Source organism: Prunus mume, linkage group LG1, assembly GCF_029339155.1.
Source record: "Prunus mume cultivar Tortuosa linkage group LG1, ASM2933915v1, whole genome shotgun sequence".
NCBI classification, from domain to species: Eukaryota; Viridiplantae; Streptophyta; class Magnoliopsida; order Rosales; family Rosaceae; genus Prunus; species Prunus mume.
The window spans coordinates 12,923,816-12,940,154 of record NC_142698.1 but is presented as its reverse complement, the minus strand read 5'-3'; the positions used below and the strand labels follow the sequence as shown (position 1 = coordinate 12,940,154).

At 38.3% G+C, this 16,339-nt stretch overlaps 2 protein-coding genes and 1 pseudogene across 6 annotated transcripts; 1 reads left to right on the top strand and 2 right to left on the bottom strand.

Annotated features, from left to right (window-relative positions):
* The first annotated feature begins 2,186 nt into the window (after positions 1-2,186).
* On the top strand, positions 2,187-9,968 carry LOC103340373 (uncharacterized). Of its 5 annotated transcripts, none has more exons than XM_089044008.1 (18): positions 2,187-2,425; positions 3,185-3,254; positions 3,682-4,365; positions 4,455-4,601; positions 4,717-4,830; positions 5,077-5,135; positions 5,463-5,529; positions 5,684-5,735; positions 5,838-5,930; positions 6,042-6,125; positions 6,243-6,655; positions 6,875-6,936; positions 7,459-7,528; positions 8,403-8,483; positions 8,587-8,688; positions 9,113-9,237; positions 9,422-9,497; positions 9,625-9,968. In XM_089044008.1, the coding sequence occupies exons 1-18, from the start codon at positions 2,376-2,378 to the stop codon at positions 9,715-9,717; spliced, it is 2,442 nt and encodes an 813-aa protein (XP_088900134.1). In that variant the 5' UTR covers positions 2,187-2,375; the 3' UTR covers positions 9,718-9,968. The 5 variants fall into 5 exon arrangements, with proteins under 5 accessions (XP_088900134.1, XP_088900132.1, XP_088900136.1 ...); XM_089044010.1 differs by lacking the exon at positions 2,187-2,425 and adding an exon at positions 2,645-2,935; XM_089044006.1 differs by having other exon boundaries at positions 5,684-5,930.
* Positions 9,969-10,638: 670 nt separating this feature from the next.
* Positions 10,639-12,649, bottom strand: LOC103341170 (protein NUCLEAR FUSION DEFECTIVE 4-like; annotated as a pseudogene).
* A 190-nt stretch (positions 12,650-12,839) lies between these two features.
* Positions 12,840-15,933, bottom strand: CDL1 (Protein kinase superfamily protein). The gene is made up of 5 exons (XM_008243793.3): positions 15,584-15,933; positions 15,040-15,230; positions 14,703-14,892; positions 14,217-14,608; positions 12,840-13,662 (listed from the first exon to the last, which is right to left on the bottom strand). Exons 1-5 carry the CDS (start codon positions 15,696-15,698, stop codon positions 13,375-13,377), a joined length of 1,176 nt encoding a protein of 391 aa, XP_008242015.2. The 5' UTR covers positions 15,699-15,933; the 3' UTR covers positions 12,840-13,374.
* Between the last annotated feature and the right edge of the window lie 406 nt (positions 15,934-16,339).

Sequence of the window (16,339 nt, the reverse complement as noted above, 5' to 3'; positions counted from 1 at the left end):
GTGGTCTCTAGTTTAAACTTCATAACACTTTTGTAGTGTGTGTGTGAGAAATTCTCCCTTTGTAAGAGTAACGCGTGTATTAAAAAATAAACACAGCATTAAGTTATCATTGCCTGAATTACGTATTTATCTTCTATTTTTCTTGGTAAATACTTCTATATTTATCTATATTTATCTAGATTTTTTACGGTACAAGTGATAGTCTATCATTAACGAGTTCCAGAGACCTAAAAAACAGAAGGGAGAAACATACAAAGATGCACTATTTTCTAGACTTGGCCACCACCAGAGTCGTCACAGGGTTCTCATCACTTTGATAAAACTGACGCTTGAGCTGTGACATGCGAGGTGGAGGTGGAGGTGGCGGAGGAAGAAGTATGATTTGAGCATCTTCATCATCCAAATTAACTAACAAAACCCAAACAAACAAAGAAAAACCACAAACGTGAAGCTCTCGTTCTGCTGCACAACACAAGCTGTTTGCAATTATAAGTCTCTCAATACACTAACTCTCTTAAATTTGTAATATAAGTCTGAGTCATATACCACGAGTTGATCCTTACCTGCATCTTCATTTTCATCAAGGACATACATAAATTTGTCTTAAAATATCAAAGTTTAATGTGCTTCCACCCGAATGATAACTGCGGCAGTGGAAATCATCTTGCTCTTACTCACGATGCAATTAAGAACAATGACCATTTTCTTCAAATTTTGAGCATGCTCGAGGATATACCTTCTTGCAAACTCGATTTCGTTAGATCCGTTGTCCGAATACTCTATGGCTACCTCCTTAAGCTGAAGAAGTAAAGCAAGGTTTTGCAGTTTCCAGTATTCCATACCAAAGCCACTTGACTGAAAATATACCACCAAGCATACAAGCAAATTAATTTTAAATTAACAATAAAGAAAAAGCTTACCAACAAAGTATGTGTGGGCGTGAGAGGGAGATCAGTAGGCAACATACTTCACTTAGGCATTCCTCTAAGAAAAGAGACCGCTGCTGGAACAAAGTCATCATTCAAGCTTATACAATGCAAGCTCAAGTCACAAATATTATCTAAAATTGGTGCTCCCATGGAACCTTCCTGGAACATAGCCTGCGAGTTTTTCACGAAAAATTCTTAGTTTGAAAGGGGACAGTAACTTGTGCGTCTACAATTTTTTTCTCCAAATATTTTACCTTGATTGTCTCCTCAATTATAATAAGGACTTTTGGCCAGCTTATGTTGCAAAGAACCTCAATTACTGTGCCAAATTGATTCCCTTTATGCCTCAAAGCTCTTTAGTTTTCCCAGATTTTAGACATTCCCTACACTGCCTTTCCATTTCAAGTTTTTAAGATTTGGAGCAAGAACCTTCAATGAATTGCTGTTTGGTTCTCGACGATAGGTAGGCCATAGTTCTATATCTATAGTTTCAAGCTTCTCACCAGATAAATATTAAAATGCAAGGGGTCATTATAATGTATCATGGGACGAAAGTTTTCCAAAGACGAACTTTCAAGGGTGATCTGCTGTATCCCACGTATAGCCGCGGGGCTATACTTTTTTAAATATAGCCCTGTACTATTTTTATTATAAAAAATCCGAGTCTAGCAGAACGGCTATACTACTTTTTATTTTTTTATAAAAACAGTACCGCCGGTCGGCTATACTATTTTTATTATAAAAAAATCCGAGTATAGCCGCACGGCTATACTATTTATAATAAAAACAAGTACCACCAGCATGCTCCCGCCCCAGAGCGTGTCAAAAATAGTATAGCCGCATAGCCGCTCGGCTATACTAATTTTTAATAGTAAGCAGCCGTAGTATAGCCGATCGGCTATAGGATTTTTTTTAAAAAAAAACCTCGAGTATAGCCGCGCGGCTATACGATTCATTAAAGAAAAAAAAGACCTGCCTGGCGCCAACGCCCGTTTCGCCACGTGTAAAAACAGTATAGCCGTTCGGCTAGACGTAATTTTTTAATAATAAAAACGTAGTATAGCCGCACGGCTATACGGTACACCAACCGACCAGAATTACGCCAAAAAAAAAACCGACAAAGATGAGGTGCACGTGCATCCAACTTAGCGTTGGCCGTAGCTGCAGCGTAGCTTCCCTCCAAGACCCGCTAAAAGCTCACGTGACCAAAACTGGCAGTTTCAATTCAACGTCTACATAGTAGTAGAAGCTTTGAAATGAAAACCTGAGCTTACACAGTGACACTCTTCACAGAGAGAGAGAGAGAGAGAGAGTGAGTGAGTGAAAGAGGGAAGACGTTTTGCCCAAGTGTCGGTTTCAGAGATCAAGAACCGGCTCTTATATCTCTCCGAATCAAACGCCACGAACCCTAATCTCTCTCTCTCTCTCTCTCTCTCTCTCTTAGCTATGATGGCGGAACAGAGCTTCAATGTCCTCCACGCTCCAAAGCCCAGGAGGTAAAGCCTACGCTCTCACGCACGCTTTGAAATTTCTTCTTCTCTCAACGTGTCTTGTAAACCTAATTCTTCGCATTTTCTCTAACAAATTATATGTAATTAGACTCTCTCTAACAATCCTTCGTCTTCTTGCTGCTGATACTTCGGAACAGAGAGTGACTCAGTCACATCGCACTCAAATTCTTCTGTTCAATTCCTCTCGAAGATCGATTATCCAAACTCTGCTTCAGGATTGGTTAGTCTTGAATTTGATGAGGTTCAGGATTGGCTAGTCTTGAATTTTGATGAGGTTATGTGGTAATTGAGGGGAATTAGGGTTAGGGTTCGTCCAAATGCGTAATGTGCATGGTCGATCTTCATTTTTTGCTTCGGATGTGTAATGTGGCGGAAGGTTTAGAATTTTGAGTTCGGTTGTAAAGAAAATGAGAGCTATGGGCAGTAGAATTGCAACTCTTTTTGAAGCATGTTGTTGTCCTTGTTGAGTAAGCGCTCGTTGGAGGCTGATTCCAGGTCTGTAGAGTTCAGAAACTTATTGTGTATTTGGTTCTTCTCCGGTTTCTTAATTCACAATGCCGGGCAACTGCAACCTTCATATTTGTTTGTAGATGTTAAATGCACGGCACATTTGTTTTTTCTGGCACTGATTTGACATCAAGATGCTGCGTTAGATTGTTTTTGTTATGGAATCTTAGATTTTTTATATAAAAGTTTTCTAATAGTTTCCATTTAAAAGATTCATGGAGAAATTGCTGTCAACAGGGACGCCTATGGATTTGCTTTGAGACCTCAGCATGTACAAAGATATAGAGAGTACTCTCATATCTATAAGGTATTTTCTTGGGTACATGTTATGCGCATTTTTTGATATTAAAATCACTTTGTAACTGTTTTAACATTCCTTCAAGTATCATATGATCAACTTCAATATGTAGATGGGCGAAAGCCAGTATTTTGCTTTAAAATTCTGATATTGTCTGTGTGATTGCTATGGGAGGTATTATCAGCTGAAACTTTTGCAAGAGAGGAAAATATGATTTTAAATTGATTCTAAGCTTTATAGCAAACTAAAGTGGCATGATGTATTATCCTTAGGTTCCAGTTTTGTAATAGTTTTAAATAAATGGAGTGAGGCTTTACAAATGTTTTTCCAAGGACTTCTTCTGTTGCAAGAAGTATTTCCATCGAAATGAACAGAGCCATAGGACTAAAGTAAGAAAATTTGACCATTCAGTTTAGTGATATATTTATGGTATCAGGAGGAGGAAGAGGAAAGATCAAATAAATGGAAGAACTTCCTTGAACATGTAGAGAAATCTTCTAAACTGTGCTCTCCTGAGAAGGCACATAAAGAGGAATTGCAGGCTGAAGCTACTGAGCAGAAAGCAGAGACAGTTCCTGAGAGTGGTGAGGAAGGGAATGATACAAGTAGTGGGAAATCTGTTTCGGGTTGTTCATCAGAAAGAGATCCCGAAAAGGAGCTTCAACATTCAAAAGAAACAGAAAAAAGTAAGGTCCAAACATGGACTCTCATTAGATCATCTCTTAGTTCCATTGAAAATATGATGAGCTTTCGTATTAGGAAGGGAAAAATTATGAAAGATAAGCAGATAATTGTGGATAAAGACCACCTTCCATCAGAAGCAGCCTCTTTAGGAGGGGCATCTGAGGATGATGTTGAGGAAGACGTTTGCTTTAGCGATGCTTTGAACGACAGTCCGGATGCCTTCACTGCAGAAAATTCTGTAAGTGATGGGTTCTCTGACAGTGTGAAAGTTGCTGGGGAAGTAGAGGCTATGGATGGTGGTGTCCCTAACAGTGTGCAAAGTATTGGGACAGAGGAAGTTGTGGCTAATGGGGTCCCTCCAGAGCCTTTCTTTCCTTGGAAACTAGAACTGGAGTCTCTAGTTCATGGGGGAGTGCCAACGGATCTGAGGGGAGAGGTAAAACTCTTACCCTCAACTTGATTGGTTTTTACCAAAATAACTTGTTTGACAGGAAGTGCAATGTTTTCTAAATCTTTCCATTGCAGGTATGGCAAGCTTTTGTTGGTGTGAAGGCTCGTCGGGTGGAGAGATATTACTATGAATTGCTGGCTCAAGAAACAAACACTACTGAAAGCGTGGATAAAGACAACTCATCTGGTGTTCCCAGAAAATGGAGAAGGCAGATTGAGAAGGTCATTAGATGCATGTGCCTTGGACTTTGTCGTTTCAATTCGTAGGTGCTGCTTCTTTTGCTTTGTATTGCAATCTGGGTTTCTCCCTAAACTAACTTTTTGCATTCTATTGCAGGACATACCACGTACATTTCCAGGGCATCCTGCATTGAATGAGGATGGTCGTAATTCACTGAGGCGTTTGCTTTTAGCTTATGCTCGTCATAACCCCTCTGTTGGGTATTGCCAGGTAATTGGGGCAATTCATCTGAAATTTTGTTTTGTATGTGTTTCAGTGGATTTGTCAAGGGGTAACATATTTTATTAATTAAAAAAATTCAATGTTTGTCTTTTGTGTACACTTCTAGCAACTAATACATTACATGCACTGACCTGAAGTGTTTTTTTATTTTATTTTTTCGAACACCTGATAAATGTTTTATTTATTACTATATTAGTCAATATTATTATTACTTTGGTATGAAAATATATGCAGGCAATGAATTTCTTTGCAGGGTTATTGCTACTTCTGATGCCAGAGGAAAATGCCTTTTGGTACGTTTTTAGAGCTCATATTCCCCTATCTCCTCAAATTGTGTATATATATATCATTTCTAATAAAATCGATGCTCTCAAATAACTTCTGTAGATAAATAGTTTAATAAGATTTCTGAATTGTGCATTGGCTATCCATATGTTTTTGTTTCTTTCTTTTTTTATGGCGCAAAATTTTGTTGAAAGAGTTTTCCATATTTGCTAGAGACAATGGTTGTCTCTTTCAACATTACAGCAGTTCAATTCTTAACCAATCTGTACAGGCATGTTCTATGATAGCCCAGCTCATTCTTTAAACTGTTTCTTTCCATATTATTTTTCTTATAGGACTTTGGTGGGTATAATTGACGACTATTTTGATGGCTACTATACTGAGGAAATGATAGAATCTCAGGTGTGATTTCATGGTTTAGAGTTCTTGAGCATAAATACATGCCATTGCATTCTGATTCACCATTTGATGTTTATCACATTTCCAACAGTTTTAATACTTATGGAGGATTCTATTCTGATTCATCTTCATGAAAATTAATTATTCTGTTTATCAGGTGGACCAACTTGTATTTGAGGAGTTGATGCGAGAAAATTTTCCAAAATTGGGTTTGCATACTTCTCATAATCATCAATCATCTTATATTTGGTTCTTTACATTGCATGAAATGGTGTGGTACTCTTCTTACCATCCCTCCATGCTTATGGCAGTGAATCATTTGGATTACTTAGGAGTCCAGGTGGCATGGTTCACTGGACCTTGGTTCCTTTCCATATTTGTAAATATGATTCCTTGGGAGAGTGGTGAGATTTATGAGACACTGCTTTGCATTGTTTAAATAACTTCTCATTAGTTCAGTTTCAAGAAAGACTTCGAAGTCATATCTACCTCCTTATTGCTTCCTTGATCTTCAGTTATTCGAGTTTGGGATGTGCTTCTATTTGAAGGAAATCGTGTTATGCTTTTTCGAACAGCACTAGCATTATTGGAGCTATATGGTAATATGCTGCAATTTTGCTAACTCTAAGCTCATAAAATATATGATTTTGTTTGTTTTTCAATCAAAGATATGATTTTGTTGATTTTGTAATTTCATTATCTGTATGTTTCTGCAGGTCCGGCTTTAGTTACCACTAAAGATGCTGGGGATGCTATTACTTTATTGCAGTCCCTTGTTGGCTCAACATTTGATAGCAGCCAGCTTGTTTTGACTGCTTGCATGGGTTTTTTGGCTATAACTGAAACTAGATTGCAAGAGTTGAGAGATAAGCATCGGCCAGCTGTATTAGCAGTAGTTGAGGAAAGATCTAAAATGGGTCAGGTTTGGAAGGATTCCAAAGGGCTTGCATCTAAGCTGTATAGTTTTAAGCATGATCCTATTGTAACAGAAGAAAAAAATACTACTGAAGAAGGCACTACAGATGCCTGTGTATCTCATTCAAAATCTGGCTCCCATAATCTTGATGAATTACTTAGTGGCACATCCGTTGATTCAGAAGTAGATTCTTTACCAGAGCTTCAGGATCAGGTTGCTTTCTCTTCTCGTCTTTTCCTAAAAATCTTTTGGCATACATTGGATCTATAATGTAATTGTGAAGTAAATGTCTTGATAAAATTGGCCAAGTTCATTTAGTTGACTACTTAACGGACATGTTAAAAGTTTTTCTGGACTTGTAATTAGTTTAACGAAATAAGCAATCCCTGTACAACTCCTTTTAAATTTCAATCATTAACAGCTTTTGTGCAGGTCATTTGGTTGAAGGTTGAGCTATGCAGAGTGCTGGAGGAGAAAAGATCTGCTGTACTCAGGTTACTTGCTACTTAACTTGGTTCGAAGTTCTGCACTTTTGGGACCTGATTTGGTAGCTATCGCTTGATAAAAGTGAAAGAATTTAAGATAAGACGTACTTAAGATGTTAGTTGTGGGCCTTGTTCCATTTCAGCTGGAATCCTGCAATGCATTGTTTCCTTCATCCTTACTTACCCATCGAGGTTAATGTACATCCATAAGACTACCTAAATATTTCCTTTTCTAAAAACACACATCAGTTTTGGCTTTGTTGTTGTTGTTTTCTGACACAAAGTTTTTTCTTGCCCTTTGCCTTCATCAATGTGAAACTTCAAAAATGAACAAACTCTTTAACTTACTAGTTTGATAATGCCCATTTGGCACCTATTAACACCCATAGAAGGCCATTGGTTTTCATGCATGTAATTACTCTTGTGGTGAAACTGTCAACTGCCCTTTTGCCTGGACTGTTGTGATCTTATTTTTGTGCCTTGTGACAATAATGATTGAGACTCTGTTTGTGGTTCCTGTTCCTTTTCTAGAGCTGAGGAGTTGGAGACAGCGCTTATGGAGATTGTCAAGCTTGATAATCGACGAGAATTAAGTGCAAGGGTAGTTACACTGTTGATTTAGCTGACTATTTTTCCTGTGTTATGATCTCAAATTATTCCATGTTGAAGAAATCTGTTATGTTTGACTATTATGTCATGCTGAAGAAATCTGTGCAATTGTTGTTTTAAAGATGGTGATGTTTCACAAAGTTTCTTTAGTTCAAATCTTTCTCCAGCAGTGCAAAGATTATTGATGAATAGTTTAGGGATCAGTCAACACAATATATCCTTCAAGTTGTTGCTTTATCTTCAATCAGGCACTCTAATATGCTGTCATGACATCAAGCATCTACTGATTGATGTTTTGGAGTGACAGATGAGTTGTTGGGTTATCTTCAGTCTTCTGATTATTATTAATGAGAAAGGTCAGGATTATTCACCCCTGGTAAATCACACAAGTTGGACACCATTTTGAGGCCCTTGAGTGCAATAATTTTCAACAGTAAGGATGAATTGTGACATTTATCCTTTATGCAACCAAGGTGATAGAGGAGTTGTATTCTTTTTTTAATTTTTCTCACCTCAACTCAAACAACCTTGTCACAATTCATCCTAACTGTAGAAGTGATTGCACCCGACACCCTCAAGATAAGATTGTTTCAGAATTTGTAACCAAAGAAAAAAAGATTGAGATCCTAACGCTAGTGAAAATGCTTTAAACTTTTATGCTTTAGTCTCCTATCCACCGTAACTAGTTGAGCCAGTGCTAGTGGAGAATCTTTCTTCACTTGGGTAGACATCCTCTGGTCATCCAACTATGTACAGATTGTTCCAATCTTCTCCCTGGGATTTTAGGATTGTGAATTACAAGATTTTCCTGTGAATTTTTGGATTCATATCCTTGTAAGTTAATACTTTTTCTTGTGGTCCTGCAGGTTGAGCAGTTGGAGAAAGAGGTGGCTGAGCTACAGCAAGCCCTTGCTGATAAGACAGAGCAAGAGGCTGCAATGCTTAAGGTTCAAATTTATTTGCTGTTTTGTCCTTTTTTTTTGGGGCGGGGGTCCGAGGAGAGGAAAGATAATCTCTTTCTTTCTTTTTCTTTTTTTGGGTTCTGTTCAGGTCTTGATGTGGATGGAGCAAGAGCAGAAGGCAACTGAAGATGCTCGAATAAGTGCCGAGCAAGAAGTAGCTGTTCAGAAAAATGCAGTTCATGTGCTTCAGGTTCCTTTTTTCTTTGATGCCCTGGAAATTGAATGATGCTATTTTAAAGATCGGGATGCCTATTTGAAGCCATCTCCTAACATCTTGGGAGTTTCCTTGCTCTTTCTTTGAAATAAAATCACCAACAAGACAATGCTGGTCGTTTTCTGCCTTGCAGTTATTCAGTAAATGATATATAGTGCCCTATTTTGTAATAAAATTTTGGGACATGCACCATTTCCCTGTCTTTTTAGCTTTCTAAGAAATACACATTCTTGTAAAATGCATGACTGTGGAAAAAAATGCTTAATTGAGACAGCTGAACCTATTTGCTCGGCATGTTATTTCATTTCCGTGTATTGCTATTGGAGCCTTCAGATCTCACTTTTTCCATCTTTGTAAAACATGAATGTATCTATTTCTCAACAGAAAAAAATATATGCAGGAAAAATATGACAAAGCCATGTCTTCACTTACTGAGATGGAAAAGAGAGTAAAAGTGGCAGAATCGATGTTGGAAGCTACATTGCAATATGAATCTGGGCAAGCCAAAGCACTAAAATCTCCACGGTATATGAAAATCTCTGTTTCTAGAATGGGCTATATGATGATTTTCTGTACGCTATTCAGTTCCCTTTTCTGTATAGTATGTATACATTTGCCTGTCATAAATACTGTAACTACTTATTCATTGGTTGTTTTATTGGGCCATATATTTCTCTGGTAGTATTTATCAAGGTAATGTGCTTTGTAGGGCTGCGACCACCCAGGGGAACACCAAAAAGTTAGGCATTCTGTCATTTGGACTTGGTTGGCGTGACAGAAATAAGGTATATAATTACATTTTCCGTGTTGATCGCCTGTTATGTTCATCACAGGATCCAGTTGATTGAAGAGTTCTTTTAGTCTTAACCAGTGCATGCTTTCTGTTCGTAAACCAATTTTCTTTTGTGACAGGGAGCCAGTGACTTGAAATCACCCAGTGAACAGAGAGAGCCAAGCTCTCCAAAGGACAAAACTGGTGAGGAAGAGAAGGGGCATGCAAAGTGATGGATGCTTTCTCTGATTGCCATGAAAGAGCAGAGATTGAAACTGCTGCTGCCCAAGTATGTCAGTGCATGTGTTCATTATCTTCGTCTTCCTCTTTGTATTTATATACTGGTGGCTAAGAGGGCCATCAATCTGTAAACTTGTCAATGTTTAACTGTGGGTTCGGTTCACCCCTAGACAGTCAGAATGTAAAGCACATTAGTTCTCTTGTTTAATAGTCATTTATTTACAATAATGGCGTTTTATAATCACTTTTGGCCTCTGTTAGTGGATATCATCGTCATCATCAGCAAATAGGAACATTCTTTTTATTAAATATTTGCATTCCTGCTGGTTATTTTTTATTTCTAGTAGTTTATACTTCAATTAAATAAGGTAGAGTAGTACTTCAACCCAAAAAGTTGAGAAATGATAGCCAAAGCCAATCGGAGCAGAGCTCCAAGAGTGAAACCATTGATGACTGAAACTTGTAAGTGCCTGAAGTGGGTTTGATTGATCTGATCAAGTGGCTTTTCCTGCAACTCTATCTTGTTCTTCCTTTCCTTGTTGGTCCTAGTTGTATTGCTGTAAAAAGTTTATTTATTGGTACAAGAAAAGGAAAGACAAACCAATATCCACCCTCGAAAAACTATTTTTGTTAGCCATCAACTATTTTTGTCAGATTTGTTAGGCATTTATATACTGGGGGCTGAGAGGGAGCCATCAATCTGTAAGCTTGTCAACTTTTTAAATCGCAGTTTGACATATTTGCAAAAATAATTCATAAAAAATACAAAGGAAAATTTCCATATACATTGAAAGTAGGAGTCCCTACTTCCACGAGGCAAGTTTAACCAAATTGTAACTAACAAAATATTGTTAAGAAAATCAGAATTTCGGATAGGCTTTCGACTTTAAGTTCCGAGTGAAGCTTCAGGTTGATTCAGGTCAAGTTTTTATTTCCTCCATTAATGAGTCGGTGATGATGAAGCCATTTATTTCTCTTCAGCCTTGACTACTTCCTCTGCATTGTCTCTGAACTTCTTGTATATTTCACTTCTGTAGAATTTTAGTGTTCTCTTCACCAAAACAAGTGAGCCGAGAGCTGCAAACAGTGTGACAGCAGTCAAAATTGTAAATGACAGCTTATAACACTGAGTTCCATTGCATGTTAGAGGCTGGCCCTTGATACTTTGTAGACCAAGCCTGGCAAGCTCCTTCATTGCCTATTTGTCATAGAGCGCACCAGTGATCTTGACATTCAATATATAAGAGGCAAGAGGGCTTATCAATTGGCTAAAATTCAACAGCAGCGTGTAGTGCTTCAACCCGAAAAGCTCAGGAAATGATTGTTGAAGCCCGAGAGTAAACCCGATGATGACTGAAGCAAAGTACAAGGAACCAGGGAAGGGAAAAACAATGAAGAGGTAGCCAAAGCCTGCCAAGATGAGGGCAAGAGTGAGCATGAGGGGTCTTGGGATTTTGTATTTCATGAGTAAGATTTCTGAGGGGAACCTAGAAAAGATTCGACTGAAAAAGTTCCATATGCTGTGGAGTGACACAAAGGTGTTTATGGCCTGAGGTTTGTACCCCAAGCTTCCCGGATTTGGCCTAGGTTGTCCGTGGCAGTAAAGCTTGAGCCAAGTCCGAATAAGGTTGCAATGAATATGATCAGCATGTCAATGCTGAAAAGTGCTTGTGAAATGGTATCGTCATCTCCTCTAGTGGCTTGTTGACCGCATTTGAGACGAAAGATGCACATTTCGCCTTCTTCACCCCTTGATACTCTAGTTCTTGTTGTTCTCGTTGAGAAGAAGAAGAAGAAGCAGGATCTTCTTGTTTGGATGGAATTACCTTCTTGTGGTTTCTCAATGGTTACCTGATGTGCTTGTTTTATTAATTTCCAGTTGAATAATTCCTCTCGTACAGTAATCCAGAGAGGAAGCAAAACAATGATGCAGACCACCGTAGCTGTCGCGGCTTGACCTACCTGAGGGACACAACCGATTTCTGAGGCAGAGTTATTGCCTTGAGAAACAAAGCCAAACCAATTGATACATACAGAAACTGGAAGAACACAGTACTGATTCTTATGGGACGAATTGTATGCAGAAACACAAGTGTGATTGCAGCTGGGAGCCAACCAATCAGAAGAATAATACTCTTCCTGTCCTGAACTCCATAAAAGGCTATATAAATTTGGGTGATAATAGCCGCACTAAGCCCAATGTAACCTTTTGAGGAGGCCAACTATATTGCCACGATTTTCTGGGAAGTTTTTGACACATGCAGGAACAATTCCTGTGTTTATAAAGCACATAGAATTTGCTGCAATGTAAATGTAGGCACCCATTTGCCAGATTTGTGGCTTGGCAATCTTCACTGTAACTGCTAGCCATATCATGAAGTAGCCAGAGAAGTTCATGGCTGCACCAATGAGGAGCACAAACCATGTTGGTGTAACCTCTGCATAAATGCCAATGTTGACCCCAAGTTCTTTGGAAAAGCTCAAAAAATTGAGGGTTTCTTGGTCATAACCAAATGTGACTTTGAGCTCAATAAATCCCAAAGAAATAGATTGTACCACAACCAGCCATCATCATCAACGAAGCGAAAATGGTGAACCATCGGCCTTTGGCCACAAACACTAAAAAGCTCAAGAGATTTCCGGTGCTCACTCTGTCTTGAGCTCTTAGTGTTTGGTATGACAGAAGAATTGTGATTGGATTTGATTTGACTGTATATGTTGCATGCAAAGTCTCCTTGAGGTTATGAGGGTCCGAAAGAGTATTTAAAATGCGCCCAAACCAGAGCATGGGTTGGTCTTTCAGTTAATTTGGTTACTTTAGGTTTTTGTCTTTTTGGTTAACAATTTCGTTTCTTAGCTGTATTACTGAGACTTGTTAGGCATTGTCATCATGAGTACCATTACTTGAAATTGACTGTAGTTAGGTTTTTTTTTTTTTTTTGGTTCTTTTATTATTATTATTTTAAGTATCAGAGAAACTGATTCTAGCTCTTACCTAGGTTCGGTGGTTGATTTAACTATTTATAACGGGTAACGATTTTAACACTCCTTTTTTGGGCCGCCTCCACTCACAATTCAAATTGAATATTTCACGTAGAAAGATAGCCAAGCAGCATTGACAGGCTTCTTATAGCCAAAAACAAACCAATATTGACAGGGTTTAAAATTACATTTTCCACAACTCCCATATGTCAAATACAAGGCAAAACTATACCCCCAAAACTTGAAACATTTAAAAGAAAAAAAGTACTCAGTATCAAAAGATACCTAAGGGACGTAAAAAATACAAATGAGAAACCACTGCAAGAAGGCACACAAAGATGTTATGATACAGCCTTCTAGCTCTATATATATTCAGAAAGGGGAGGAAAGTTTTTCTGAGAAGACAACATGGAGATGGAAATTGGGCTTTTCATCTGTGATGACACAAAACTGAAAGCAAAAAACTTGCAGCTAACAAGCATTCAGAACTAAGCTCTGAGTCCTTGTTATCATCAGCCATAAAAATATTAATCCATACCGTATGAGCATCTACCCGGCAGTATCATAGCAATGCCACAGCTGGCAAGCCTCAGAACAGCCACCAGCATTCGGAAGAAACCCAACAACTTACAACCTAGCCTTAATTTAATCTTCTAGTGTCATGTCCACTACCATAATTGAGCTTTCCTCTCACTATCCCTCTTGGTTCTAGGGGGAGTACAAGGGGCAAGACGGGAGCTGTGGACTGGCTGTGTTTCCTGGTCATGCTTCTGTGAAGCAAGGTAAGTCAAAGCTGTGACAACATCAGCTATAACTGGCCGCATATTAGGCTGCTCCTGTACACACATTGCCGCAACAGCCAGAGCTTGGTACAAGCCCCTTTGGGGATACTGACCCTGAAGCATTGGGTCTGCCATTTGCGAAAATTTCTTTCGGTCTTTAAACAAGGGTCTTGCCTGAAAACAAGTAGTCATATATATTTGTGTTAAAGATCAAAATAAGTTCTGGTTTGCAGAAGTCGTTATTGATGGTCGGTCATGGTATAAAGCTTTAGAATTACATAACAAAAATAAATACCTAGCTTAGCTTTTGAATAAATAAAAAGTTAATAAAAAGCAAAATATGAAACTACATCCCCCTACTTTGTCAATATATTTCCATCCTATAAATATCTATCATGCTCAAGTAAACTAACTGTATAAAAGTGATTGAAACAAATACTGCAAGTATAAGCGGTTATCACATCAGAGCATCCAAACTGGCGTTATCACAACTATCTATAAGGAATACAGTTCTTTTCAAAAATAAATATAAATACTGTCTGAAAAGAGGCTTCTCATCTTGATTTAAGAACTGTCTGAGGATGCCTTCTCGGAGTCGAGTATTAACATCCAGATAATTTACTCAAGCCTGAGGCTTTTTAACCAAGATAGTTGATTGAGTATTTAACAACTAAAGTTAAGAAAAAGTATTAAGTCTTTGAAATGTGGGATCAAACAGGATTTCTTACCCATGCAACCAAATTCTGTTCTCCTGTAGCTCTTGAATTGTCAATTGCTTTCCTGCCTGTTATAACTTCCAAAAGAACTACCCCAAAGCTATAAACGTCTGATTTAAGAGTCAATTGACCTGTCATAGCATACTCGGGAGCACAATATCCATAGGTTCCCATAACCCTTGTAGATACATGGGTGTTATCCCCAACAGGGCCAAGTTTGGCTAAGCCAAAATCGGACAGCTTTGGATGATACCCTTCACCAAGCAATATGTTGGAGCATTTCAAATCTCTGTATATAACAGGAGGACTTGCTTTGTCATGTAAATACTCCAATCCCTTTGCTGCCCCAGCGGCTATTTTCATTCTTGTATTCCAATCAAGTCGTCTCTTACCAGGTGATATATCTGCAAAACAAGCTTATGAAACCAATTTCTACAGAAAATCATACTAAATAGATAAGAAAGGTGAAAGAAAATTTGAAGCTGATGGAATATATACCATGTAAATGGTCCTCTAAAGATCCTAGGGGCATATATTCATAAACAAGCAGCCTTTGATCTCCATCAGCACAATAACCAATAAGATTAACAAGATTAGGGTGGTGAAGAAGACTTAACATCAACACTTCAACAAGGAATTCCCTGTTCCCTTGTAACCCATTACGATCAAGTTGTTTGATAGCTACTACCTGCACCAAACATATCAAGAAGGTTCAATTCCATGTCCAACTACATTGTACATATTAGAAGCTCAATCCCTTGGCAAGCAAATGATGCACACGCAAAACTTTGAACTTTTTCATGTTCAATAAAATGAAAAGATAATCATGCCTAACCTGATGGGTACTTTCCAAACGTCCTTTATATACTCGACCAAAGCCGCCCTCACCCAAAAGACATTCTGCTCTGAAATTTCTAGTTGCAGCTGCCAACTCACGGAATACAAAAGTCTGTGCTGCAATGCGATCAGACCCTCCATCTTTGGGATCCTCCTTGACACTCAAGGTGGAATTTGTCTTTGAAATTCCTGAAATCAAACATGGAAAAGAAGGTAAGAAAAGTGAGAACTTTTATAAGTAGATGTAGGATTTTATTCACATGAAGAAATAAAACCAGAATTATGAATCCTCAACAAAACATCAGATAATGCAAAAGGCAATTTAAATTGTAAGATGATTAGTCAAGCAATCAAGCCTCGATTTTTCCCACTTGGACCTTGAACTTCATATGAAATATATAAGTTTCTGCTCAACTTAAAACAACAACATATGGAGAGCCAAGCAAACCCAATAAAAAGCATAACAGATTGAGCTGAAGTTAGATTAAAAACAAAAGGGTCACACTCACACAATATGCTAACGGACCTGAAACTAGAAGTACCTGAAGTGGGTTTGATCTGATCAAGCGGCTTTTCCTGCAACTCTATCGTATTCTTCCTTTCCTTCTTGGTCTTCGCTTTACTGTTGGATTTACCAGAACAGGGAATCCAACCCATGTTTTTATATACTCTTATTTCTCTCTGCGAAGCCAAAGACTCAGAGAGAAAGCAGGAGACCACTATCCACAGCACAGAGACTAAAAGATAAACAATCAACCCTCCCCAACTCCCAAATAACCCAAAAGCAAAAACCCAACACGAGCAGCAAACTGATAGCGAGAGCTTGCGGCCCCTTGTAACTTTGTATGTTGAAAGTTCAGAACTTTACAAATTAGAACACACATACTCCCTCTCTCTCTCTCTCTCTATCATTTTGTTTATGCAACGTCAATTTTTCATTTCTTCTTTCCCAAAAGTCCTAGCTTGTTGATAATATTTTCAATAAGCTTAAAAAAAATATGGGTGCCAAATGGATGGACAAGATTGAACCTTTCTGTGACTTTTAGCTATAGGGCCCACATGCTCAACGGTGTAGATCATTTTCAAGGGCCTTGCGTGTATGAAAAGCTTACTGTGGAGTTTTCTATCCCCCTTTCAATTTTAGTCGCACTCACAAGCTCACAGCTGGTCACAAATGGTTCATTTTGGACCCTGCATTTGGTTCACTATTTTTGTCCCAATATAAAAGACCCAATAGAGTTTTATTTTTGGTCTGTGACTTTGATTTGATGGTGTTGATCACGTTCGAATATTATAAA

What these genes read in the sequence shown, in the direction of transcription:
- LOC103340373 (XM_089044006.1), top strand. Translation starts at nt 2,376, where the DNA reads ATGATGGCGGAACAGAGCTTCAATGTCCTCCACGCTCCAAAGCCCAGG. An exon ending in AGTACTCTCATATCTATAAG is followed by an intron (nt 3,255 to 3,681) that starts GTATTTTCTTGG and finishes TTATGGTATCAG; the next exon opens with GAGGAGGAAGAGGAAAGATC. An exon ending in ATGCAGTTCATGTGCTTCAG is followed by an intron (nt 8,689 to 9,112) that starts GTTCCTTTTTTC and finishes AAATATATGCAG; the next exon opens with GAAAAATATGACAAAGCCAT.
- CDL1 (XM_008243793.3), bottom strand. Translation starts at nt 15,698, where the DNA reads ATGGGTTGGATTCCCTGTTCTGGTAAATCCAACAGTAAAGCGAAGACC. An exon ending in TCAGATCAAACCCACTTCAG is followed by an intron (nt 15,231 to 15,583) that starts GTACTTCTAGTT and finishes GTTTGATTTCAG; the next exon opens with GAATTTCAAAGACAAATTCC. An exon ending in AACAGAATTTGGTTGCATGG is followed by an intron (nt 13,663 to 14,216) that starts GTAAGAAATCCT and finishes ACTTGTTTTCAG; the next exon opens with GCAAGACCCTTGTTTAAAGA.